General features: G+C 41.1%; 1 protein-coding gene and 2 long non-coding RNA genes across 7 annotated transcripts in view; 2 read left to right on the top strand and 1 right to left on the bottom strand.

Annotated features, from left to right (window-relative positions):
• The window catches only part of LOC147055390 (uncharacterized), a 62016-nt gene that overhangs the window by 14791 nt on the left and 19227 nt on the right, over positions 1–27998 (top strand). For 2 of the 4 annotated variants that reach the window (XR_015066553.1, XR_015066552.1), the window contains exon 4: positions 6458–6551. This is a non-coding gene — a long non-coding RNA (uncharacterized LOC147055390). Of the gene's footprint in view, positions 1–6457; positions 6552–6792; positions 7605–7639; positions 7798–27998 lie in introns of those variants that run through there. The other 2 variants (XR_015066555.1, XR_015066554.1) reach the window with 2 other exon arrangements.
• LOC147055391 (solute carrier family 23 member 1) lies at positions 419–27991 on the bottom strand. 2 transcript variants are annotated; one of them, XM_085915468.1, is made up of 12 exons: positions 27917–27991; positions 21447–21578; positions 19541–19698; positions 17941–18121; positions 16736–16917; positions 13705–13822; positions 12684–12840; positions 10104–10357; positions 7634–7798; positions 5482–5590; positions 2320–2415; positions 419–1934 (listed from the first exon to the last, which is right to left on the bottom strand). In XM_085915468.1, the coding sequence occupies exons 1-12, from the start codon at positions 27989–27991 to the stop codon at positions 1741–1743; spliced, it is 1821 nt and encodes a 606-aa protein (XP_085771594.1). In that variant the 3' UTR covers positions 419–1740. The 2 variants fall into 2 exon arrangements, with proteins under 2 accessions (XP_085771594.1, XP_085771593.1); XM_085915467.1 differs by lacking the exons at positions 21447–21578; positions 27917–27991 and adding an exon at positions 19854–20043.
• Positions 18498–21457, top strand: LOC147055392 (uncharacterized). Its single transcript, XR_015066556.1, has 2 exons — positions 18498–20358; positions 20707–21457. It is a non-coding gene; the product is annotated as an uncharacterized LOC147055392 (long non-coding RNA).

A 27998-nucleotide genomic window follows, 5' to 3' on the forward strand; every position in this document is an offset into this window, starting at 1 on the left:
TATCCGGAGTTTAAGATAACAACCACGCAACCACAATGTGTCATCCTCAAGTTATTGGTCACATTACCTCCTGCCTCTTGTCTAAGTAGCGTTACGGTTTTGAATCAGCTGCTTATTCAGCGATTGAGCTAAGAAATGTCAGAGCTAATCCAAAAGGAGTCAAGACGTTCAAAGTAACGTACAAGTTTCGATGGAGCTCCCCCTGGTGGCATACTGTCATATTCCAGATCTGGCAAGGTATCAAGGATTCAAGCCTTAATTAGGGTAACCTTAAGAGGTGTTACGGTTTCAAATTTGGAGTTCCAAGTGGGTTTCAAACAAGTGGTCTTGTTTCAAAGCCAGCATAAATGTATCAAATTGGGCTTTCAAGGTGATCTGGTCATGATGTTGTCTGTCCTGTTGTGAAATGATGCCAACATTTTTTCAAAGTTATTTATTGACACAGTTTAGTACATCAGTGTAGAAAATGGAAAAGAACATTAATACAAATCGATACAGAAATAAGATTATTTTTATTTAGCTACCAAATCCATCATGTGGACTGGCTGATATTTTGTCAGTGTACTTCTAAAATAACCATTATATTATCTATGTTTTTCTGTAAAAAATAGAAACATTATTGAAAACTGTCTTCAATTTACCATATTTTCTCAAATAGTGGCCTCCTCCTCATACGGTGAATGTGGAAATCATTTACAGCTCAAAATTCTACACACAACACCCCATAAAGAAAAACTGAAAAAGTCAGGAAAAAAAACCAACAACTGAAATCACATGTATAAAGTATTCACAGCCTTTGCACAATACTTTGTTAGTTCACCTCTGGCAGTAATTACAACGCCACACTGTACATACTTCCCATTCAAAAAGCAAATGACAGTAAGTATAAAACTTTCAGTTCAAAGGAAGACATTGAAAAGAACTTGTTGCTAACCAAAACAGCAACACTTGAGACACAATCTCAGATAAATTCGCCGGCAGAAACGGCAACGGCTACGTGCTGAGTTTCAAAGAGCACCTGTAGTGCCGTCTTTGGCAACTATTAGGGTTCCTGTTAAGGTTGACTTATGGATGCCCCACATGGTTGTCTGGATTTAAATTGTCTTGAAGGATGTTATATTTGTCAGGATGTTATAACTGCTAATTGGTGTGATTCCAACATGTAAAAATCAGCCCTCCCCCCTTTGCGAAATAAATGACAGTACTGTGTGATTATGTTCCGTGGAGCTACGAGACTTTGTTGTTCTGCCAAGATCTGGAGTTGGTCTCTTTAATAATCACGGTTAGCATTCCAGTAGAATGCTTGTCCCGTGCTGTCCACTATATGAGCTTTCACATAAAGTATTTCATACAACCAGTCTGAAATATTACACATGAATCTTGTTTTAACCCGAGACGATGCTTCAGTAGACTATTGATATGTGGTCACTCCACAACATTGTGTGAAACTATGTTTAGGCCTGGTTTTCTTTGGTTTTGTAGTCTTTCTTCTGAATTGTCCTTTTAATTATTACTTATAATTATTATTATTAATTTTTATATGGTATCGGTGACCGGCCACCAGACGCCTCCCTCCCCTTGCAGTTAAGTTAAAAACAAAACGGAAACTTTTGCCACTATTTTCGGAAATACCCCTCTTACTATCTCTGTCCGCTATCACTGAAACGTAATAACGTCTATTTTGTTGCACTGTTTGTGCTCGTGTTGAGTGTAAAATGCGCCGAGGAAAAAAGGAGACCGTCACGGCAAGGCGTCCGGCGTTCTCCGTTGACCTCTCTTGTATGACGGTAGGAAGGGCACATAGCGGAAGAAGCGGAAGCGCTGCCAAATGACGTTGCAGAAGGGAATGTCGTAGCATGACTGGTCGCACGTGGCTTGACTTTCATTGGTTTCCGCATGCTGCCACTTGCGGAGACCTCGCTCCTCGGCGCTCCCTAAGGGAGGAAGAGCAACATAGCAGACAGGTTAATTGAGGATTTTGAAGATTTTTATGAGTGAAGAACTGTTTTGTTTTTTGACAGTCAGCGGTAGAACACAGGTTCCTACGGGTTTCTGACTAAGAGGCAGAGAAAAGAAGATTTTTGTGGAATGAAGCATGAATGAAGCAAGTAACAGTGACTGACTAATAGTTTTAGCTTATGCGACACCTCAAACTATAAAACAAGTCTCGTAAAGGTATTTTGAATGAGACAAAAAAAAATCTACTTCCATACAATTCGGAAGGGACTCACTGAACAAATTTAATATCACTGGCATTCCTTTAAAACATTTATGACATTAACATTTCGGTATGTCGCCGTTAGGACACTTTGATCTTACCTGGAATGGTGTTGTCCAGGATGAAACCAAAGAAGCCTCCGATGAACATGTGTGTAGTGAAGAGCACCACGATGATCTGGTCTAGCTCTTTGATTCCTTCCAAATACAACGTTCACATTTATTTATTTTTTTGACACTTGTAAAGATGGAATGTGACCGGTGTAAATCACGGACATCCACGGAGGGCTCAGAGGTCAGGGTGAAGTGGGGCTGATTAAGAGCGGTGGTTCTTCAACTAGGGTAGAATAGGACTATGATTATTTGGAAAAACATCTTTCCTGTAATAAACGGATTCCAAGACTCAAAGGCTCCTGAGGGCATGATCGGTTTTGCTTCCCCCACTGGTGATGGCTATTTTTGGAAAAATAGCGGTAGTAAGAGCAAAGATGATTTAAATGGTTTTGTACATTTGAACTTAAAATTAGTCATGTCATTGGGAAATTAGCTCACCAAAAGCATAAATCCCTGCAATCCAACATGAACTAGAGTGTTAATCTGCCATGCAAAGTCATTTTAGGTCGGCCACGCAGGTCGAAAGTTCAGGACCTCGTCACAACATGTCTGGCGGGTGGTTGGGCCGAGGGTTTGGGTGAGGAAGCGAGCCAGGGAGCTCTCCTCCGGCAAGCGTTGCTTATCTGAGCGGGACAGATTACAGGTGGGGGAGCTGGTAGCGCCAAGAGGATTGGGGTAGCTAAGCGGCCTAGACCTGAGAGCGGCAGACCGGTCCCACCGCGGATTAGCACTTTCCTCAGAAGATACCACGATCATCTTATCATGTCAGCACCCCCCCCCCTCCACCCTTTCATCTCTGACAGCGGCAGCGCTCTTTGGTAACAAATCTCAGTCATCAAGAAAAGTGTCTCCCCGTTCACGTTTGTCATGCCAGGTGAGCTTGGTGTCAGATTGAAAAAGTACACGTTGAGGCGATGACACCAAGTTCGTATACATTCGTGGACAAGTGTTGAGCAAATCGTCAAACTGTGCAACCGGTGGTGGCGGTGGTATGAGTTTTGATTTCGAAGTTATCCCTTGATCGCACGTTTCCATGAAGCAATAAAAAGGCAGTAGAAATTGAACAAGAAAGTCTAGTTCAAAACACTTGAAGAGAACAGGTGCTGTTATCCATTAGTCTGTAAGCGTCACTGTAGTTCTGTTGTAGGTATTGTTCAAGAAGAAACTTGTCTAAAATATCCAAGCCTACCCTGCAGCTAATGGCACCTATCATTAAGGTTTAGAGTAATCATCCACTTGGCAAAAACATCTACGGGCAATAAGGAGGATAATTATGGGCTCGCAGCACCGCCTATAGCCTGGAGAGTATTTATTTGCTCTCCTTGATATGAAGGCCTATCTGCTAATATGCTGTTTTCCTTACCAGTAAGACAAGCCTCGCGCAAAGTGTAGTCTAACGCCACAGTTGTCTTTGTTTTAGTATTTTGCTATGAGGTCAAACTGCTGACTAGTCCATGAACCTTTAACCGGACATCAGGGATGTTGAATCAGTGCCCGAGAGGCTGAGCCGCTCGTTTCAGAGCTGACAATGCGAGTTACAAACATCCATTCCCCCCAAAATCCTCACTTCAGCCCAAACAAACAAGCAGACGCTAAGGCAATTAGGCTCTTCAAATCTGGGCCAGGGGACTCAAAGGTGAGTGAGAAGCCATTGCCATCTGGGCCCCGTGGGATTTGGGAAGGCCTCTGGGGTTTTGTGGGAGATTAAGAACTAGCACTACCTCAGCCATCCTGCCCAGACGCCCATTCACCAACACACTACACACACAAAATGCTGATCACAACAATTTGAATACAGTGAAGGCAAAATTAAACATGGCCACTGGGATGTACATGTTGTGCACGACCTTTTTGGTGTGCAACAGGGTTCACTTGTCATGTCAATAGCATATATAGAAATATTCTAAATAGTATACCGTCCAACCGAGTTTAATACTTCTCAACGGGAATCCCCTCCACAAATCCACTTGAAGTCGGCAACTTGGCAAAAATAGGGATGGATGGAAAGCGAGCCCAACCTATCTTTATTTAAAATGTTAGGGTTGTGATGCATGTAACTTTAGAAGTGTTATGATGTACCGCACTTTGGCGTACATTAAAGTTTGTGGACTTGATTTACGGTTTGTTGTTTTCAAACTATTTTGTTTTTATCACGTAAAAAATCCACAAGAAAAATACTCCTCAAAATAATACGAATATTAATACAAAACTAAAGTGGAACAAAACCCGCTCTGAAAAGTAATTGGAATGAACTAAATTAAAAACCAATAAATCAATAAAATTGAAACTTGATTCAAGAATTTACTTGGCGCATGCAGCGTGTCTTTTTTGGGGTGTTTACCAAGGTTTGCATATTCAACACTTACAAAAGTTGACTTGTCTGAGGGACACTACGCGTTTGGAACGCAAACATGCATCATGCCACGAACACGAGGGGTCCGTTTTTTTCGCCACTCACCGACAACCGCTTGTTTAGCATGCGGCAGATTTCTCCCGGCTAGCACACGCAAACAAGAACGGCACCTGCTAAAAAAAAAAAACGAAACCCAAAAGTCTAACCTTGCCTGCTCATTCCCACGTGAGCTGTGGTTTCGTCTTTCAGCCGATACTGTTTGAATCATGCCAATGTATAAAGTCCAGCTGTTTCTCAAGAGGCCCCTGTGTAGCCTTTTAAGTTCTACGCAGTGTTTCTGTATTCTTTCAAACACACTAAACCATCGCAAGATAGCTAACGTCCACACACCTCTGTCTCAAAGCCAGATTTTTGTCGTACATAAAAGTTCGACCAACATAAATCATATCTGAACTTTTTCCACCATTAACGTGACCTACAAACTGTACAACTCTATTGTGTGGGAAAGTATTTTTCAAGGGGCAAAGGAAAACTAAATGTCGTTGCACAAGTGTGCACACCCTCTTCTAATTGGTCTCGGGTTGCGTTTCAAATTAACCAGTCACAACTAATATTAATGCCACCATTGAAAGTGCCTCCGATTAATGGCCTTCCAGAAAAAGTCTGAAGATTCTTTTGAACTGTTCATATTTTGCTAGTTCTATGTGTAAATAAAAACCAGCCCGAAATGATGACGCTCCACAATAGCCGTGCTGTTTTAAAAATTATTGCTGAAAGAAATATGCCACTGGCGTTACCTGTGTTGATGATTCCCGGATTGGAGTGAAACCATGTGGGCAACACAAGGCCGCTGAACGTGGAGAAGCCAAGGATGAGCAGGTTACGAGATGAGTTAAGATCCACATACTGAAGACATAAAAAGAGAGGAACTATAGTATACCAATTTTATTGACAGATGCAAACTATTATGTCTTTTTTTAATACGCCTCAGCTGAAATTCATTTAATGTCCTGAGTGATATAGTCTGGAATGTTGGCATAGATTGGCAAAAAATGCAATTCTGCATTCATTTATTGTATGTTCACCCAGTATGAGGCGAATATAGTTTTCCATGTTTGCATTTAATCAGTCTGCCCTATTTTGATAAAGTTGTATTTTTTTCAAGGTAAAAAATCAAGAAAATATTTAATAATATTTAATATGATATTATATTTAATATATTTCATCAGCCAGCCCTGCTCTGATAAAGTTGCTTTTTTTTTTTTTTTTTTAAAGGATTTTTTTTTTAAATATTTTGCAATATTGTTTCTTTGCCCATCTTGCCAGTATCTCATCTACTACTTTGAGAAATAATTGTTCGGACCACAAGTGCACAAGACCCACTGTAATCTTCTGGCGTATGAAAGCCATGACCCAAAAATTGTGTCTCAACAAAAAAAAAAAAATGTCAAAAAAGTGACTATTCTTCTGAAATTATCTTTTTAGACAGCTGTGACAACTTGATCTGAAAATAAAATGGGATATTTGTTTTTCGCAGAAAAGTATATTTTCATTACGTTCCAAATACTCGTTAGTCATGCTCCACATTTCTGTCCTTATTTTTACCCTTCAACTGTTCCTGTCTGCTTGAAGCATGTATCACCACCAGCACGTTAAACGAGCTCGTTTTGCAACACAGTTCCGTGCATCCGTCATAATTCCGCTGTGGGTATAGACCGCGCTCCGACAACGTGGAAAAGATGTCTTGAGTTTTGTGTTTGTTTTTCTGGGTAGAACTCCTCAGCAAGCCGCTATCCCGCTGCTAAGAATTCTGGGAACCAGGACACGAATGGCAAATACTGCTGTGAGGCATGAAAACATCCAAATGGTTGAGTGCATTCTCTTTCAGTCACTTGTCTCTCTTTCATGAGCTTGTTTTCCTTTTCTTTTTTTCTACTCTAAATAATTTCCACATGATGTGGCGAGGGCGCGGTATTTATTGCCTACTGTTAAATGCCTGCAAATAATTTCTTCTCAAATGCTTGCAAATAATTGTTTTCCCCTTGAAGTGAATACAACGGGGCTGTTGACGTGGGCCACGTCTGTGCAAATGCACTGTGTCTTTCCAGGTCAAGCACTGTAGAAAGGTCATATTGTGTGAGTGGGAGCACACTAAGGACGGCGTTGCCCCTCCTCCTCTCTCAACTGACAAAATGTGGCCTGTTTGCCATCTGTATTTGGAGAAGCTGATAAGACTGTACATGTGTTTAGTCAAAATTGATTAGAACTGAAAAACCTTACTTGTTGCCAAATATTTCTTTAGAAATAGGATTACAATACGAAAATCATTTTAAAATGAACTTTTTTTCGGTTACAGCGATAATTCGATTTACACGTTGAGTCCGTTCCGTGACAAAGCATACACATCCAACTTTTTCAAATGAGTTTTCCCCCCACTGAAAAGAATGGAAATGCCTTTAATCCCTCTCAACTGTTTCCGTCTGGGGTTTTCTTGGATTTTGGTATTTTCCTTTCTGGTCATATTCAGGTCTGGTGTTTTCGATTGTGTTTTTCTTCCTGAAATGTTGAGATGTGACAGGGGGTGTTGCCGACCATTTACACAGCTGCAGCGGCGCACACCTAATTCCTAATTTCACTCATCCACTCCTAAAGAAGGCTCAGAGTCCCAGTACTGCTAGAAAAACATGTCAAATTCAGGTTCTAGATTGATTACTCATAGGGGCGCCCTAATCTGATAGTGATATCAGTCTAATATCAACCAAAATTCTTATGACTCAACACTGCTTATAAAAAAAACCCGAGTAATTTAGTATTCAGCTTTGAAAGACAACTTTCCCATGAAGAAAATTATCATGTGGTATACCACTGATATTATTCACATCATGCAGGCAGAGTGTAAATCAATGACCCAAAGTGTTTAGAAAATGTAAGTTAGTCTGTCTGTCTTACCTGCAGGTTCGAAATCCCAACGGCAGCAATCATTCCAAACATAATCAGAAACATGCCCCCGATAACCGGATCCGGGATGGTAATAAAGACGGCTCCAAACTTCCCAAAGATTCCCAGGACAATCATAAGAATTCCAGTCGTCTGGAGCACCAGTCTGCTGCCAACCTAGGATGCATGTGGGGGGGGGGGGGGGGGTTACAGTCTTTCGTCGTAGGCAGTAAAGCAATCAAAAAGTACAAAGCCTTTGGAGAATTTCCTTTAAGTTGGTCTTGGCTGGTGTGCTGCGGACTTGGATTCCGACAGCAGACTTGTCAAGTGCATCAAATCTACACTGCGTGTTTATTTATTTGCATTTCATGGAGCATTCTCGGACATTTGCAATCTGTCCAAAATCAATCGTGTTCATGGCCTGACTCCAAGTTTGAAGAGGTTCAGTCAAAATTTGGAAATTATTACCATGAGGCTTTGACCACAGCTATCTTGGATTAGAACTGAATTTCTTGTCATCCTCAAAGACTCAAATTGGCACTTGATCATATGTACTGCATGTTTTCATGATCAACTCTAACCGAAGGCCTAACAATCAACCCAACCCTCGATCCTAAACCACTCAAACCCAACCACCTCAACCTAATACCCTAACATCGAACCACAAGTAGGCCCCAAACCCTTACTTGACCTCCAACCTCTCTAACCCTAACCAGCTCCAATTCTCTGACCTAATCCGAACAACCCCAATAATTAACCATGATCCTCTTCCACTTGGCCCTAACCAACAGCAATCAAAACTGACTCTAAACTACTCAAGCGCTCAGGCTCCCAACCCTAACCAAACCCACCAATCATACCTCCACCCAACCCCAACCCTCCTATCTCCTAATTCTAACCAACCCTTACCCCCAAACACCTAACTATAACCCTCTAACAGCCAACCCTAACCAAAAGTAACCGTGACAAACCCAAGTCCTCTAGAAACCTAAACCTAATAGTACCCTTCACCCTTCAACCCAAACTTACCCCCCTAATTCTGAACCAATCTTATTTCAGAACTAACCCGAACCACGGACAACCTGAAGCTAACCTCTTCTATTCTCACTGGTACATTTAGTAACACCGCGTCTTTCTCAAAGCTTTCATCACTTTACTTGATTGAATTGGCACTATACCTCTTCCAAGAAATTCTTTTACCAATGAGAAAGCGGAGAAGAGAAACATGAGCTCCTGGAGAGGACGTTTTTGCCTGAGTGTTAAGGAGTTCCCTTTCAACACGGCTGTCATATCAAGAAGAAGTAAGAAAAGTAATGAACACCTTAAATGTGCTACCATAGGCTTTTTTCTGTACGTTGACAGATACTGCTTTCGTATTTGAATGATAGAAGTTGGCCTTAGACGGCCCATGGGCGATCATCTGTCAATCGAAAAATCGATGGAAGCTATGTTGCCTGCTCTATTTGTTGGATTTGTTTTTAAGGGTTCAGAACAACATGTACTTTTATTTTGTCACATAGATGCATGCATTGCTACAGGTACAATTTATCGGGTTTTATGAGTTTCACAAAACATTCTACTCATGCTCATTATTTTGAAGTTAAGCTTCTCGTTAAACTTAATACCTTGTGAACTGAAGTTTAATGACGTTTAATGGCCTTCCTTGTTGCAATTTACTACAGCTGACAAACACCATAGTTTGCACCGGTAACTTGGGGCCCGTTTCAAGCAGGCTTCAATTTGGGGTTTTAAACTTGGATTAGGGTTTCCAGGCTGGTACGTAGGATTTCAATGGAGTGTTTTATAAAAGTCAGGCTTTAAAATGTGGCGTTTAAGTCAGGGTAAGGCTTGCAAATTAGAATTCAAAATCTGGGTCTGGGTTGTGAATAGGGTGAATGTTTCAAATGAGGGTGTTTTAAACCTGGTAATGATTTCAAAGAAGGCATAGGGTTTTAAAGTCAGATTTCAAGCCGGTGTTCGACTTTCAAGCAAGGGTCAGGGTCAGGGTATCATCACCCAAGGTAGCATCTCAGATGTCACGCCATCACAAATCTAATATTACAAGGGCGCCCGTTCACTCTGATGAGTCGACGATTCAGGCTGTTTCCTGCAACCCTTGTGATCCTTCTACTGTAGATACATAAACAAACGACAACTCTGGTGTGTCCCTTACAAAACTCTCAACACTCAAGCTTGAATGGTTGACACCTAAAGCTATTGATAGGAACGCTTGTTCTTCCAAGACGAAATTGGAGAGGACCAACAGCCGCAAGGGTTTAAAGTGATAAGAAGTTGCATACAGGTTAGATTCCTTTGATAAAGTCAAACATCACGCAAGAAAGATTATGATTTAAATAATATAATATTTTAAACTGTAAATATGAACAGGATTATAATTTAAATAGTATAATAATTGAAACTGTAAATATATAAATGCAAATGCCAGTGCATTTAATGTACTTCATTGCCAGTTTCAATGTACCTTGGTGATGCCAAGTGCAGCAATGTTCTGGCTATAGGAGGTAGTCCCATTGCCCGTTCCCCACAGACCAGCCAGGATGCAACCGATGCCTTCGACGGCGATGCCACGGTTGATGGCGTGGGTCGGTGGCGGCGGCGCGCCCGACAGCCGGGCGCAAGCGTAGTAGTCACCAATGGACTCCATGGTGGATGCCAAAACGCCCGCCATCATGCCTAGCACTGATGACACGCTGACAGTGGGCAAGCCCCATTGACCTGCGAACAGACGATTTAAGGATGAATTTTTCAGGTAAAAGAAGGGTCTGCCACTGAAAATTACATTTTATTCAGAGTAGGAGATTGGTAGGGTTAAAAACATCTGCTAATATGTTTTATATGCTGTTATTTAAAACGGTAACTTACTTGCAGTTTGACTTTATTTGTTATGTTAAGAAATAAAATTTATTCCAGCACATTACCCATCATTTGGCAAAAATTCTTTGTGGGTAAAAAGTATTAGTTTTTAACTTTCGTATGATTTGTTGTGGTTTTTGCCCGCGTAAAATCGGATTATGTTCAGATGAAAGGGCCAGCTGTGTGAAATCATGGAGTCCTTGACAAAAATGTGGTACCGTGAATCCCGAGGAAAATTTCTCAAACCGCAAGTATCCGGTGCGGATCTCCGATACACGCGACCTCCTCCTGACTGGGTTGCCGTGTTGCTGAGTAATAAATAGTCACATCCTAGACCCAAGTACTTGCCAGTGGCAAGAAGCCACAATGAAGATTCACAAAGCTGGGTAGTAAACAACATCTGCCTCACAAAAGTGGCCCGGCGATGACAAGACAACAGCATTTGATGCCTTATATACAAACATCTGGATGAATGAGAACATTCCTCGAATCATCTTCACGCCACGTGGCAAAAAGGACGCCAATTTCCTTGTATCGCATTTGACCGATTGTCCGATTGTTTTCATCTAACTCATACCCGCTGATCCGGTCCAACAATTCCGGGAATCCCTGCATCATTCTTAACACTGAATAAGTTCCTGATGCGTGACCTTGTGGACTGGTTCTGGATTTTGTCAACCGCTTGTTTTGTCACTATGGACGCTCGACTGCTTCCCCGTTTTCTGCGCTGATATCATGGCGATGGAGGACTGATCAAATGTTTACTCAACCAACAAACTAAACTTGGTGGTCCTAAAATTCAAATGTTGTCTACCGCTGGGTGATATTTTGGGCAATCCGAATTTGTAAGTGATTTTCTATTCTTAACGGATCAAACAATAACATTGCTACAACTTGTATCGACAAACCTCAATCCATCTGTGAACATGGAGCTCATCTGGTTGGTAGAATCAGTCTTAACTCTGCCTCAACAGTGCAGGGCCCGACAACATCCCGTACACAATAAATGAATTCTGATCATTGTTAACCTTGTTTACCATGTGTAGCTATGCCAGACTTTAAGCTTTATTTATATCCCGGGAAAAACAGTCTTGATGTTCTGATATGATATGCCCCACCCTCCACAACAAAAAATTAAAACCATTTCCAGATGCCTTAATAAAATATATCTGACATTCTTGGGCCAAAATCCACAAAAGATGAAGAATTACAGAATATTTTACATCCATTTGAGACATTGCACTTAAAATTTCGACGATACTTCGTTTTTCGCAGGAGATGTGTTCCAGACCCACCCGCGAAAAACGTAAACCGCAAGTAGAAACAGTATATGCATTATTTAGAAATTTAAATAACAATGTATTGAAATTTCCAACTCAGTGGCCGCTAGACAGCATGGGTGTATTGTAAGTCAATTAGAAGTACTCTTTACCTTGGCAAATATTGCAAAGTCTCCAACCCTCAGAATTAAGACTCGTTGTGGTCCAGTACAGAATGTTAAAGCTTTTTAAACCCTCCCCAATACTTTTACGCTACATTAACCTTTCTTAATCCCTTAATAACCATTCCCACACTGTGCTGTGCATGTATTGTACCTTTACAGTAAATAAAAGAACAAACGTGATACTGTCACGTATAAACTTGCGAATTGGGGAGGGATCACTGTATTTGTTTCTGGCGTGTGTGTAAGGTGGAGGTGTAAGGCACAGTTTGTGTGTCTGCTTTTACATTTGTGATCCTTTCCTATAAAGGGCTTCCAGTAACATGTTATGTCAGGACATATATTTGTTTTTTACACTTACACACTCCAGTGAGAGACAGTGCTATAGGAAGGCTAGCTCCCTGACATGTTTGAAAAGAGCCTTTGAAATATCTCTGACAGAAAACAGACGCACCAGCAAAGGCAGTGCGAATTCATTGAAACGTTTTGCACGTAATAAATATGTCCTTTTTATTGTCCCTAAAAAGAGGGATTGTTATTTGATTGTATATTTTACTGGAAGAACAAAATTGGATGTGCCCTAATGGAATAGAGGCAAATTGGAGTACAGTACATGCACGGATATGGGAAAAAAAATCATGATGTGTGAAATTGTTGTCCCATATCCAAACTATATGGAGGCAACATGAAATGCACAACGGTAATAGTGACCCAATTTAAAGCAAGTATCAGCCAATGGTTGTTTACCTGGGTAGGGAATGTGGAACCAAGGCGAGTTGGCAACAGCATCCAGATTAATGTCAGTCCTCGCTGAGTAACCGTATTTGTCCGACTTGGATGGCAGCACATCGAAGACGGTCAGCAGAAAACAAACCAGCCAGCCGCCACACATTCCAAACAAGGCCTAGAGTTTAGCGGGCAAAAATTTCATGTCAGGGAAATGACGACCCACACAATATTGGAAAATTCTGCTATCAAATGCAGATGTCATGAAGCCAAAGGAAAAATCCCCTGAAATATTATATTTGGACTTCCTGGTTTTGGTCTGTTGACATCAGGATGTGTTGCTGGATGTTTATGGGAGATAACGCAGAGGGATCAGGGTATGCTCAGATTCAAGGGAAGCTACATGCTCTGACATCAAGTATTTGTTTTTAGGACGGCGAAGCCTTTCTTACACAATTCGGAACACTCATCAGTAGCTCTGAAGAGCTTGGCTCTGCTTTGCTGTACTGTGACACCTGATTTAGTTTGAATAGTAACCATGAGTTTTTAGTTAAACCAGAACCAACTACAGTGAGTGGAGAATTCATCCTTAAGTCACCTTGTAAAAACAGTCCAATTGAGTGGCTGGGCGTTGGCTTCTCTTTCAGTGTCGTTTTAAGGAAGGTCATTCCGTTATGCTAGGACGCCCGATACACTTTGTGTATTTAATACGAAAGCGTGCACTGAAAGATTTTCAGAATTCGTATTGATTCTTTTTTGCATCCAAACTGCTAACGCCCGGAGCGGTAGTGACTCAGAGAAGCCTTAGGTGACTCCAGAATAACTCTCTGACACTCAAGTTGACATGATTTCCATGAAGATACAAGAGGTGCTTCAGGAGGACGCATTCCATGGAGTCACGCTTGATGTGCTTCAGGAGTCGGGCCAGCGTCACAGGTGCGAGTTTGTCAGCGGTTACTCAACAGTAATATAAAAGCATCACAGTTTGTACGGCAGAGCGTGCTGGGGCAAACAAGTTCAAGCGTGGAAGCTGGTGACTCACCGAGAAGAGCTTGAAGAGAGGGTAGTGGAACACTTTCCATTTCTTGTCCTTGTAGGCAATCAGCGGGACATCCACTTTGCTCAGGTACTGCGAGAACAGCAGGATGAGGCACACAGTGCTGTGGACGCATAATAGTGGAGTGACAATTTAGCTTACAAGCTAGCTGATGGCTAGCGCCTCATGTCCTAATATGGTAAAGGGATACACTCCATCCACCGGAGGCTTTGATTGAATATAGTTTGGTGGCTCAAACATGTAGGGATACGAAGACATAAGGAAGATGGATTTCCAAGGACACACGGAAACAAGAGTTTGATTTTTCACCATTCTGAAGTCTAATTTTATAAGCAGCACTTATTTTTTATCATTCCAATTTTGTAGGATTGTAAACAGGACATTTCTCTTTGGTGTGTCAGATTTGCAAGACATTTATTTTCACTTCACAAGGGTTTTAAGAAATCGTTTTAAATTGAAATATTTTTCTCTCTAATAGACTTTTAAAATATGTCCATTGCTTCCTGTGGGAAACAATGTCACACTTTCTTGCGGCATGATGTATTATGTCGAAATTAACGCGTTGACAAGCTGCACATCTGCAGATGTTAAAGACACCGCAGCCTTCCTCGGGCTCAGGTGGAAATGTATTCCTGGGAATGCGTTCTGTCTGGATACAAAAAAAAATAAAATTGACCTTTACGTGCCTGAAGACAGACGCAACACTCCCTCGTTGGCCGGGGGGGGACGACAGCAAGCAGGCCTTGAATTATGTAAGTCAATCAATCATTCATTTAAGAAAAGAGACGCCATTATTCAAGCAACAGCATTTTTCCCGCACAATAACCGATCAAACTTGCGAAGAACACTTTGTGAAAGACAAAGAGTGCAAAAAGTTAATGGCGACCATGTGTGCTGGCCGGTCATGATGCTGCTGTAGTTCCTCATTTTGGGACAGCAAAATAAGATCGTAACATCTTCATCGCCGTAACCCGTCACGCATTGCTTCCAACTCTAATATCATCTAATTAACTTTGCCGGTTCTTTTTTCAAAACAGGCAATAACGTTAATTCCAAGGAATTTGTTCAAAACATCAGTCCTACCTGGCTGGTGTCTATGCACAAGATTTATTTTATTCCCCCCACACACTGACCTAAATCAACAACTGTGAGAATTCCTACGGACACCTGGACGATTTGAACGCGTACAAATCTTAAATAAAATTGGATGGATCTTGTTGTCTTTGGTGATTACATAAACGTGTACGTGAGGTGAAGTCAACACTAAATTGTCTTCAGTATTTACAAAAACTCTTAGGTAAGGTTCAGTTGAGACTCTAAATGGTGTTTGATGACAACAATAAGTATGTTAGGTTTATCCAAGATCCTAAATTGCTTATTTACGAAAACAAGTTGATGGGATTCATTCGTCTCTGATGTTGATTGTACAAAAGCATGTTGCCTTATTCCCTTTTGAAGATTTTTGATGAGGGGAAAAAAGTGAAGTCTCGTGATAGCTACATGCTAATTCTGAATGTAAACAAGTGCAGGTTTTTGTCAAGTAACTCGCAGAAGGAAAGGTTCAGATAAGTCCGCTCTCTCTTTCTCTTGCTTTTCTTAAAGAGGAAGTCAGATCCAAGTTTACCTTTGGGATTAAAATTGCTTTTGTGAATTATGAATTCATCATAAAACGCCACCCTTTTTGTAAACAAGCTCACGTCAGCCATTCTGTCATTTGCTATCAGCTGAAAATGACATGACTGTGCCTAAGGGCTCAAGTAACGATCATGGCTCACCTGTTTGCTGGGTTTGGGCATGTGACTCTCGCAAGCCTCTTGAAATAACCGCCTAAAGGTCACACCGACCAGGCAGAAAAATCTCTCAATGTGGACCTCGGTGCAAACGCAGATGTCGCTAGGTTCAAGCTGGAAACGAATTAAAGTGACTAAAAGTGCTTCTTGTTAAGCGTCTACAGCTGTAGCTGCCAGACCTCTGTGACAAAACCACTTGTACTGACAAATCCCACTTAGTGACACAAGGTTTTAAACATCCAAGTCAGCGGAAAAAAGAAAAACATCAAAGCACACTGCGGGGCAAGAATGAAGATGTAGCGCCCTTGCCGTAGTGACGTAAAGCTTTCATCTGCCGCACAAATTTTCCACAGACAGACGCGATGCCTTCGCCGAAAACAGACCCAAGGCCTCGTTCAACGAAAAGCAATGTGCTGTTGTAAAAGCTGAAACTCGACAGCGGATCCTTGACGTTTCCTGTGTCTGAGAACAGAAAACTCACGTGGATGACCACGACGTTTGGCGCTGCAAATTTGTGACTAAATTCAGGTTGAACTGAAGAAACTGGAAGCGTTTTCAGCTTCCATCCAAAAAGCTCAAGTCCCGTTTGCCTCGATTCAACGTATGCTGATCATGAGCGAAAATGCAAAAACATAGCGGGCACGTTTGGTGAAACGCTGACCTTGTGGTTTTGAGTCTCCCATTTTATGATGAGGTATCAAACTTCACTGACTTGGTCCCTCTACAAAACTCAAACATTTTGAAATATAGCCCTGCATTTCAAGTACATGTGCTTTAAATTTAGTTGCAGTACAATATCTCTTGGAGAAGTTGATCTTTTGACAGTCCTGGAAAACAAAAGGTTTTACACCCAGAATGTCAGACTTACTTTCTGGCTATGGCTTCCTTAGAATTTTTTTGTATGACTACTCATGACAGACTAGCCTACCACAATCTTGTTGCTAAGTGAGACTGGCTTCAGGGGTTGATTTCTTTTCTCCAAAAAAACATCTCACGTGTGAAGGGCCAGTCCTCAAATGTATTCACCATGCTCCACCCAGCCATGATAGACATGCCTCCCAAAATCAGTCTTGTTAGGTGAAATTGGCTGTTTAAGCAAAATGCTACAACCGTTTAGCTTTCGATGGCTAATCTTGTAACTGAAGCTTAAAGCTGGGCCCCAAATGGTTACCACAGTCACGTTAGCATTTTTTTCCCTCCATCATTTGTAAGCTGTGCAGACTCACAGAGCAGCGATCCCCCAGTGGCCGCCTGACTTCTTGCCGGCCTCAGTGAACAGTGACAGACCGATGAGGTTGATTGTGGGCGCGATAGCCAACGGTCCGATATATCGGAGCACAAAGCCCACCAGGCCAGTGAAGCCCAGCGTGATCTGGACAAGCGACGACACCAAGATAGCTCCTTGGATCTGTCAAACGAGATAAAAAATGAGTCACGTCAGCCACGTTTGTTTGTAGTGAGTTTGCAAGATGATTCATTATGTTAACGATATGATTAAAATAATGATACGATTGAGTCAACCCAGATTCTGATTCAATGAGTCACAATTCACTTCAACTCTGTGATTAATTCCATCCTAATTTTAATGAGTCGAGTCACTCTATCACCATAAAATTGACTCCGATTATGATAAGATTAGCTTAAAACGATTCTATATACTCCATTTACAATAAGTGATACGATTCACTCCAATTAAAAGATGATTCAATTTTTAGAGGTCTTCCAAATCTGTAAAATTAGAATCTTCACACATCACAGAATACATCTGAATAATATGGTCGTTATGGCCCTCCACTGACCATAACTGTCGCTCTTGTGAGGATTTGTTTTGCAGCACTGCACTGACAAGAGATGAGATGGATGGCTGCAAAAATACCTGATGAGCTTTTAACAAATGACAGATGAATTCCCCAGTCAGTCTTTTAATTCATGACCCCAAAACTCTTTTCATGTACCCGCGTAGGGGTTGGGTGGATGTTAGATATTCTTCTTAGTGGTAGTGAACTTGAAAGGTTACTTGTTGGGCTGCATTCCAGCAAAAGCAGGAAGTCGTTTCAGACCTCCAACTGGGAAAAGGGCAAATAACTCAACTCTGCTTCGATGCAGTTGTCTCTAAGAATTTCAACTCAAATTACAACATGATTCACCCACGATTCACCCGTTGTAATTCCGATACGAATCACTCCAATTACTTTACAATTCATCACACTGATTACCCTTTGATGATTCTCTCCGATCGCGATAGGATTCACCCAAATTACAATCAACACAATAGGATTTACGACAATTGTAAATCGGATTAACATAATTCTAGTTGCGACATAGTTCACCCCAATGTTGATTAATGAACATATTTGAACTCCACAATTGGGTATGCCTTGGCGTTCATGTCTGGGGGGGATATTGATGACTGACACCATGTCGGACTTACCTCGCGCATTCTCGACATCCACACTTCGTCGCCATTGTCCACTATCTGCAACGGGCTGCTACCGTTGTGCGCAGATAACATGGCGGGTTCTTGCGAAGTGGGACACTGCCACTTGGGCAGCGCAAGAATGGCCAAGGTGGGAGTAATGAAGCTGAAGGTCCCGCCCTGGAGGATTGGTAGTCTGTACAACAAAGGGAATGACTGTTGTTATATACCAGAAAGTGCCTTAGCTGTGCTCACTGCCATGTGTTTTGCATTGTGGTGATAGAAAAGGCATTTAAGTTCTCAGCTTGAGGTGATAAGGATTTTTCGCCTTGTGATGTAGTATCAGACATAATGGAGTGGAACTGCCTCCGGCCGCCACATGTGACGTTTACTAGCCGAGTCTCATTCTGTGTACTGTTTTAATTTGAAATCAACTGTTACTAAAGTGTTGATGTCAGCATGCTTCTAGTTATTGGAAACCCACATTAGCTATATAAAGATGCTTATGTATTGTAAAAAATTAAAAAAAATTTAACATTGCTTTAGAAGTCTAAACTGGACAGTAAATTCCTCTCATCAACAGAGCACCATTGCTGTGATGGGAAAAACATTTAGTTTACAAGAAAAGAAGAGTGGTTTTATGGGAAATAGAAATAAATTCATAGTACATCAGCTTAAAGGGGTCAATAATTTATGTATGCAGATTGTAAGAACATGTTTAAAAAAAAAAAACCCCGCAGCAGCAGCAAATATCTGAAACATCTGTTTTAAACTGTAATATTATGTTAAGTGGTCAAGCAGATCTGACTTTACATGCATCATGTGGAATATTTCAACACCAAACAATTCTTTTTTTTGTAAATCCACCATCAACTGAAAAACATTGACATAATTTAATTGTATTCTTTTGCCTCTCGATGATACGCTTCACATTATTCCTAGGAATGAATTTGAGAAAACAAACTGTGTGTAAACTGTACCCACTTTCCCAACCTTGACTCCACAACAGGCCTTGCTTGTCATGAATTATAAAAAGGATGCAAAGCAAATAAAGATTAGATCCGCATTTATGTTGCGTTTTGGCTCGTTGCGACCTGCGTGGGCCGCCGCTTCCAACAAAAAGCCTCGGTTATTTGTTCAGGTTGTTCAATACCAAGCGTGTACAATTCAATTGTGTGGGAGGCAGCTGCGTTCTTATAAAGATGGATGCATCGCCATCATCGTCGTCACCTCCTCACTCCCCCGCGCTTACGCTTAATGCTTCTCTCGGGAGTTCTCTACACACATGAGCTATACGCGCTAAACTGCGTACACATCCAACATCTTATTTATGGCGAAGACGACTAGTGCGGAAGGGAGAGTGCGGGCCTGACTTGAAAAGTTTGTCTGGGCTTGAAAGAAGAGGAAAAACCTCAATTCCAACCCTGTCGCTCTTGGCTTGTTCTTTCCCCCTAGAAATACGCGAGAACCAAGAGATTGTCAATTTTCCGCAAAGTTTGCTGCTGTAGGGCTGTGAAATTTGGTTGTTTAAAAAGTAGAGGATGAGCAGTTTTGGGGGGGTTTCAGAAGTGGGTTAATAAAAAAAAATTAAAAAAGATTTCTATCCAATTTTTACCTGATCCCAACCCCCGTTTGAAGAAGTGTGCTGAGTCCGGACACAAAGAAGATGGTGCAGATGAGCTGGCTTTTGGCCACGTTGTTGTCACCGATGCAGAGCGGTTCAGCCAGGATGAGCGGGATGGCGATGATGCCGCCAAACGCCAGGACGTAATGCTGCAACAAAGGCGACATCTTTAAATCAATCTGTAAATAAGCTTTTTTTTTTGTGATAAGGAAAATCAATCATAGGACATAGGAAAATATATTCCCCTAAAACTTCACTGGAAATTACCCGTCTAGTTTTTTTAAATAATCAAATTTCGCACTACTTTAAATTTGTTCCACTGCTGTGATGTAGAAGACCACACAAACAGTTTGGCAGTAAAAAAAAAGCATGGCTCTCCTCTTTGGTGAATTTCCATCAATTTCTTACAAATTACAATTTTTCTGTCATCATTACCAGTCGCTGAGTATATATCTTTTTGGTGGTTCATTCCAAATAGCCTCCGTTTTATACCTTTTTTTAAATTATTTTTTCAATCCACCACAATTTTGATCAAGTGCAGGTGGTTGATATAAAAGCCAAGCTGTCATCATACCTCAAAGACACTGCCAGCTCTGATCATCATAACAAGCTCCAAGCTTTCTGATGCTGCCAACGCTGTGTTTGCACCATGCTGACGCTACAAGGCATGCTGTCCTGTCTCTCAGGATGTTTATGTTCCATTTCAACTGCATTGAAATGTTCCCCACTGTTTTACAAGAATTTGTTGGCATTGTGGCATTTCACTGTAAAACACGCAGATTTATGATGGTCATGTCTCAAGCCCCAAGGTGAGATGTCAGTTTGATGGTGGCAGATGCCTGCGGAGATGAATTTGTTTTCCAACTAGGGCCTCGGGTGGTGTCGCCATTCCGGTGATATGTCACCGGCGTTATTGCTTCTTGCAAATTCCACTTTGGTTTGAAAGTTCTTTAACCAGTTTTCTGATGATAATTGACACTGAATGATTTTTGAAAATGAAGCCTGTTTTAAAACCAAAATGGCGCTCCTTTAGACTAGCGCTGCTATGTGTTCTAGGCCTGTGGGGACACTTACTATGCAAAGATTTTTTTTTTTTTTTAAATTGCTTTCCATATTTAAACTAGAATGCCATGTTCACTTTTTTTTCCATTACGCAGCTGTGCTCAAAATGCAAAGATTTATGTATGAAAAGAAACTGAGCAGAGCGAGAAGCAATACTTTGCCCCAAGGTTGCCAGCTGCTTCGAAAGATGTCAAAAGAAGTGTTTTACTCTTGACAGAAATTCATTTGAAACTATTTCTAAGTATGATTTCAATCCATGCTCCGAATTGATTAGCCGTGGTTAGCCGTTAGCATGAAGAAAAAAAAGAACATGAAAAAGAATTTGCTGTGATTGCGATCTAATTCTGCCCCGGCGAGATGGTCGTTTCTGAGATAAAATAAAAATGAAGAATGATGAAGAATGTTAATAAAGTCGGTTTGTATGTTAAACAGTAAATTAGTCACTTGGTATCATTAGCAAGACTGAACCCAAAACCGAGGACCCCATGAAGTCAGTCAGTTGGTTAGTAAGAGTGTTCTAAGTTCAATCTCACGTTTTTACGCTACAGCACTAGCTAGTTTATCGCACGGCATTTGTAACCTTCAAACCAAGAACCCTTTATAGTTAGTTTGTCCGCAGTCGGTCGGTATGGCTGTTTTTTGGGGGGGGGGTTTTTAACAAGTTTTCAGACGATCCTCGTTTTATAATCATGTCTTCTTACATCGTCACGAACCTTATCTAACCTCAAAACAGGGGCCCGCTGTAAACGAAGGAATGGTTAGGGTTGGGGGACATTGTCCGTCACTTGTCTATTGTCACCTTATGTGGACATAAAACCGCCTGAGATAAATTTACCTGGAATCCCAGCAGAATGCAGAGGTACCAGGGCGGCCGGTCGTTGAGAGCGTAGACCAGGTCGGCGGCCGTGTTGGCCCTCTCCTGCCGGACCTCCGCGTCCACCGCCGGCTGTTCGTCAACATCTTTGCCCTTCGAAAGAACATCAAATGAATTCACCTAGTGCGCACACGCTACATCAACCACCCGAATCCTACCAGACAAGGACAACACAGCACAAGGTTTTATTTAGATTTAAGTCTCGGTGTTTGTAATGGAATTCCGTCAGTACCGTTTGTCTCCACTGAGAAGCAAATACCGAGCATATGCGCTGAGATTCATTTTGATTTGTGGCATGCTCAAGAAGGGAGGCCTACTCCCACCACACACACACACACACACACACTCACACATACCGTAAATGTGTTTTTAGTCCCGGTGGTCTGCCTAACCTTTCACCTCGCCTGTATTTTGCTGTGGATTTAATGACATGTGTATGGAATCCGTTCATGCGGGTAGGTCAGCGTCCTCCCCGTACTTGAGTTTCCTACGTCAAAGTCATTTTTTAGAGGTCTACTCATCCCGAATGTACACGCCGCTTGGAGTTTTCATTTCAAGTTGTTTGTCGTCATGGAAACAACCGCCTCACGGTGCTATGTCACACTTTGCAAAAGCAGGCGTTTTATTCACATGGTAAACATTTCAACCAAGCTGAAGAAATTAGGATGACTGATTTGGGGGTTTGTGGCACCACTTGTTGATTTGGCAAGAGCGTTGCTAAATTTGAATTAAATTTCAATCCACAGATTTGGAATGAGCTTGATGAAATACTAAAAATGTTGCTATCCATCTTCAAGGCAAATCTAAAAAATCAACTATCAATGTATGTTTAATGTGCTGATGATTAATCGCATGAATACCTGTGTTCTGTTGTTAATTTATTAATTAATTGCTAATGTACTTCACATCAAATCCAGTGTAAGCAGAATACTGAGACTATCCATTACTTGTTGTATGTTTGTGTGTCTACTGCTTGTTGTGCCTCATTGTGAGTTTATTGTCTATTATAATCTGTATGTTGTCCATAATGTAAACATATATGGGCCAATATCTGATACTTATGGGAAATCTTTAAATAGCTTGCTTGGGGTGACCTTTCATGCATCCGACTGATACTGTTTGTTGTATCATGTTGTATGTCTTGGATATTGGGTGAATAAAATAAACGAAATGCCACCACGTGTTTTAGGAAGAGTACGGTAACGACCATGGCCTGTTTGACATGTGGTCCGTCCCAATTAACGGGCATTTCGTTGTCACTTACTGGCCAGAGATCAAAGTGTGACTCAGCATGGCTTCCATTAGTGCGCGGCGGCCATCGTCATTGCGACCAAGGTTAATTTAGCTCAAACTGTCTGGCAGCAAATGAAAACCTTGTGCAGGGGCTACTGCGGTGTGTGTGTGTGTGTGTGTGTGTGTGTGTGTGTGTGTGTGTGTGTGTGTGTGTGTGTGTGTGTGTGTGGGTGTGGGTGTGTGAGAGGTGGGGTGTGGGTCCAAGCTACTGCGTCTCCATTGTCAACGCCGCCCCACACGTTCGGAGAGCTTTGAAACCAACACAGCAACAAGCAATAAATGGTTTTTATGTGCAACAAGTGGCCAGCTAAAAAAAAAAAAAAAACAATGATGAAAAAAATGACTTATTCATCTATAAAAACAAGTCTTTTGGAGTAAAACAGATTTTCCCTGTTGACAACAACAAAAAATCTACTTAGCTTTCTGAACAGGGCTCCAATAGTTTGGGACCTGGCATTATATGATTTTCCGTTTTCAGAGCAGGTTAGTGTTTTTATCGTAACTGTTTTTTAAAGTCTGTAGGGATGACGAGCTGGTGAACGTAAGTGTGGTCTCAACCGTGAACATCAGTACTTGTTGGCGGCTTCCCGCTGTGAATGGGTTGACAGGCACTCGATTAGGTTTCATGTCAAACATCAAGACCAATTCATGCTTCTTTTTTCTGACCGTGTCAGCACTTTTCTGCTGTACACAAAGGTGCCTTTGATACCCGACCTCGCGCCATGTAAGCATGACGTCCGCTCTACTAACACAATGTTGTCAGAAATAGCCACAAGGGTTCCTTTGTGTGTCACGTTGAATCCGATAGCCGTTGTTGTCTTGTCGTTGTTGTCTTTTTTCCTTTTCATGTATTTACATCACGACAAAGCATCCTGTTCATGAACTAGACATTGCGGTAAATGATAAGGGCGTGTACGCACATCAAAGTTGGTTCTCTGATCTGGATTGAAAAACTAAAACAAAACAAAAACATGGTGCACACCAAATGGATGTACCCAATAAGGAAAACCGATGAGCGACGTACGCAGGAATGACCCGAACATAACATGCACCTCAGTTTGGGCCAGGAAAAAAATTGAAAGGCACAAATTTGATTCAAGCTAAAGTTTGACGCATGCTAGGCGTTGTCATATTTATGACCATTAGGGGGAAGAACCGCCTGATACGGAGCATTGAGGGCGATTCTTAAAAACACAAAAAGGTCAACTTCTTCACAGAGGCCGCATGGGACAGATCACTTTCGTCAGCATGGGGCAAGCATTCGGCATTCAAGTTACGCTGCCTTGAAACATGAGGGCTGGGCTATATTGCGTTCAAATAAATTTAAAATATCAATAAATTTGGCCTTACTAGTCAACACATACACAGTAGGAAAACACAATTCCTATATATATGTTTTTTTTATTGGTTTTGATAGTTTGGGATTTTTTGAAATCATTTATTTTACTTTTTTGTTTTAATTCACTTTATTAGCTTGGGAATATTTTGCTTCAGTTGGCTCTATTTGCGTTCATGTTAGGTTAGGTGTCAGGTGTTTATGCCCTGGTATTTTTTTTTTCTTCTTATTTACGTGGATTTTCAAGTGATCCATCTCCAACATTTTCTGTTTAATAATAATAATAGTAATAATAATGAATTATATTTATAACGCACTTTATATTCTGAGAAATCTCAAAGTGCTACATGGCAAGTAAAAACAAGAATAAAAAGCAAGGACAAGTATAAAACAACTGGACGACAACCAGGATATAAAAACAGGAATTACAGAAATGCCAAAGTAAAGAGGTGAGTTTTAAGTCCGGTTTTGAAAGAGTCAGTGGATTGGGGTGCTCTTAGGTGGTCGGGGAGGGAGTTCCACAGTGTGGGGGCTGCATGGCAGAAGGCCCGGTCGCCCATGGTGCGCAGCTTGGTGTTGGGGACATGGAGAAGGTGAGAATTGGATAAGCGGAGGTTTCGGGTGGCAGATTTGGGGGCAAGGAGTTCTTTGAGGTATGGGGGAGCATGGCCGAGGATGCACTGGTGAGTGAGGAGGGCGATCTTATAATTTATTTGAAATTTGATGGGGAGCCAGTGCAGAGAACGGAGGATGGGTGTGATGTGGTCGCTTTTCCGCACCCTCATCAGGATCCTAGCAGCGCAGTTTTGGATGTACTGGAGCCTCTGGAGGCTCTTGCTAGGGATCCCGATGAGGAGTGCGTTACAGTAGTCTAGCCTGTTTACATTTTCCAACACCTGAAACCACCCGCATTCTGGATCTGTTGGGTCCCTATCCTCACTTGGCCTCCCGATGTGAACAGATTGTCACAGAAAGCAGTCAAAATAAATCCCTCCTGGATCTGGACCAAAGTTGAATATCTTCCCTTTCAAGCGCTATTTGACTTTTGAACTTGAGTATTAAGTTCACTTTTTTTTTTTTTTTATGTACCCATTTGTTGCCAACACGCAAAGGAATTCTCTAATTTCCTCGCGTGACACCCGAGAAATGTGGTGAAATAGTGACGCTAAGGGAGGAAGAAAAAAGGGTTGTTTTGGTTGGCCTCGTTTTTCTTCTGCTGAATCCTTCACACATTTGGCTGCCAGTGCCGGCGATGGATACGCGTTGCGAATTATTGAGGAACATCTGGAAGGTGCAAAACAAAATGCTTGAGCAATATCCACCTGTATAATCCAAGTTTATTTTTAAAGCAAATTCTAGAAAAAATATGACAAAAATGCTGCATTGTTTTCATATTATTGTTTTTCATAGGACTTGTATAAAAAGACAAGCAGCCACAATATCAAAGGGGCTCATTATGTGACTTGACTGCTTTTTTCTAGAAAAAAAAAAAACACAGTAGTACATTGACTTAATGAATTTAATTTGTTCTGTGACCAAGCTTTTAATTCAATTTACAAAGCAAATACATTTTCTACACTGAAATGCAATTTTCCCCCCATAAATGTGAGAAAAATGCACATTTGTTTATATAAAATTACAGCTTTTTTAAAAAAAAAAAAAGGTTAATATTACAATTCGTTTTTAAAAACAGTTTTTTTCTCTATTTTGTATTCGCAGAAAAAATATTACATATGATTTGGACTTTAAAACCTCTTAAATATGCAGAAGTCTATTTAGAAGCTTGTTTTTTTTTCTGTACACACACAAGCAGGGAGGTTCCAGCAAAACTGGGGGCCCCATGGTTAAAATGTCATGAAGGCCCCCCAAAAGCAATCTTTTGCTTCTGGGGATTGCGGGTTCCATCCATGTTGCGCATCAGTCATTGCAGTTGGCATCCCGTCATTCGCAAAGTGCGTCTGCACGGGGAGTTGCATAAATCCACCAGCAAATTTATAGAGGCTCCAGTTCAAAGTTCACGCGACTTCAGGAATTCTTTAGCGTCCACCTCAAACGACAAGCAACACATCTGCTACTTCTGCCAGCATACGCTCGGATCAAAACGCTTTGCGTTGTACAATTTACAAACGGTCATTTATGGTTTTATGTCGCCCTCTAGTGGTGGCTAACCTGCACTGCGGTGTTGCATCCCTTTTATTTATTTATATTGTGCGCTTTCACTACATCCTTCGCCGTAACAAAGCGCTTTACCACATCTAAAATGAAACTTACATACTTGTGAAGTAGGTTAAAGTTTTTTTATGGTTCTCCCCTCAATAAAAAAAGTAGCATTTAACCAATACCCTAGTTAAACAGTTTAAAAGAATAACTAATACCATCTTACTCACATACAACTGTGTGGTGATATTTCAAACATTTACTGATTGTATGCTTAAAACTTTTCATTCTTGTTTCTCAATTGAGGAGTTTCAGAAAACAATGACATTAAAAAAATGGTTGCCTGAGATGCATTTTGTGTCGTTCAACTTAAATGTGTACTATCAGATTTAGAACTGTCATCTCTTAATAAGCGTTTCAGAAGATGACTGTAAAAGACATAAAGTCTAAGTTTACTCCCAGTACATATGGCAGCATTTGGAATGTCCTATAAACGCTTGGCAGTGTGTCCAATGTTGGTTTAAGTGTGATTATATACCATGTAGCATCATGTGCAACTTCCATGTCACAAGCACATAGATATTCTTTAAGCCTAAATGTCAGTGACCTTTAGCTCCTATAAAAGTTGTCAAAAGTGTTGACCCATTTTAATTATTTAACACATGCCAGAGCAGCTCCTGCTAACGATCATAACTTTTAATGGCTCGCAGGAGACAAAAGTGGCGCGGGAGTCATAAACATTGATTTTGTTTGGTCTCAGCTGACAGTACACTTTAGCCCATTTGCACAATTGTACATTCGCCTTCTTTTAAAAGACATTGTCCAACTGATATAAAAAGTTTCTAGTGCCCTCATTTTGTAATGTTAACTATTGTGAACCGCTTTAAACCATTTTCAATTCATGTGACTTCTTTTTTCATTCTGTCATATTGTGGAACTGTCAACGAATGTGCTCGTTGTAGAACAAAATCAAACTTTTGTAGAACTAACGTTGGCCATTGAATGAATCAAGGGGAGTAACTGATTAACATTTCTATTTTTAGGCAAAACCGACCTCCTCACGATAGATAGATAGATAGATAGATAGATAGATAGATAGATAGATAGATAGATAGATAGATAGATAGATAGATAGATAGATAGATAGATAGATAGATAGATAGATAGATAGATAGATTTAAAAAAAGTTTCTATGTTTTTGTTTCAGGTAGAAGCGAGAACATGGGCTGTCCAAGTTGAGAATTGTATGATCAGCGGTCATTTGTCTAATTTTTCAAAAATACAGTTTTATGAGATATCTTTACAACAGGTTACCTGACCTTGTCTGACTTTGCTTGAATGACTCGGTTTTGAAGAGTAGAAACCCCGCCCCTTTCATACACCTCCAAAGACCAATGCCGTTAAAGACTCAGGAAGTTTACTATTTTAGTTTAAAGCGGTCTTATTGATCATTTCCCTCAAGTCATTTTCGACCCTGTTCTTTTAAGTGTATACCAAGTAAAGTACGGTGCAATCGATTCCATCGACTTTGTCGATTCCACATTCCACAGTGGCTTACTGCTGTAACACTGTAAGGACAAATACCTCAACTTCTACAAAAAAGTACCAGAATGACCCCTTTGTTGAGTTACTGATCACAACTCACCCCAAAAGCTGGATTGTCAGCTCCCAACTCCTTCAGACCCAGCTCCAGGCGCTCCTCCTTGACGGTGAGTTGCATGCCGCAG

This window comes from Syngnathus leptorhynchus, chromosome 6 (genome assembly GCF_054491065.1).
Source record: "Syngnathus leptorhynchus isolate UIUO chromosome 6, UIUO_Slep, whole genome shotgun sequence".
Classification (NCBI taxonomy): Eukaryota; Metazoa; Chordata; class Actinopteri; order Syngnathiformes; family Syngnathidae; genus Syngnathus; species Syngnathus leptorhynchus.

Bases quoted from the DNA above. Each gene is read 5' to 3' on its own strand.
- LOC147055391 (XM_085915468.1), bottom strand. From the start codon at position 27,991: ATGCAACTCACCGTCAAGGAGGAGCGCCTGGAGCTGGGTCTGAAGGAG. The intron at 16,918-17,940 runs GTAAGTCCGACA...CTCGTTTGACAG, and splicing joins GGATGTCGAGAATGCGCGAG to ATCCAAGGAGCTATCTTGGT. The intron at 12,841-13,704 runs GTGAGTCACCAG...GCTAAACTCTAG, and splicing joins CTCTCTTCAAGCTCTTCTCG to GCCTTGTTTGGAATGTGTGG.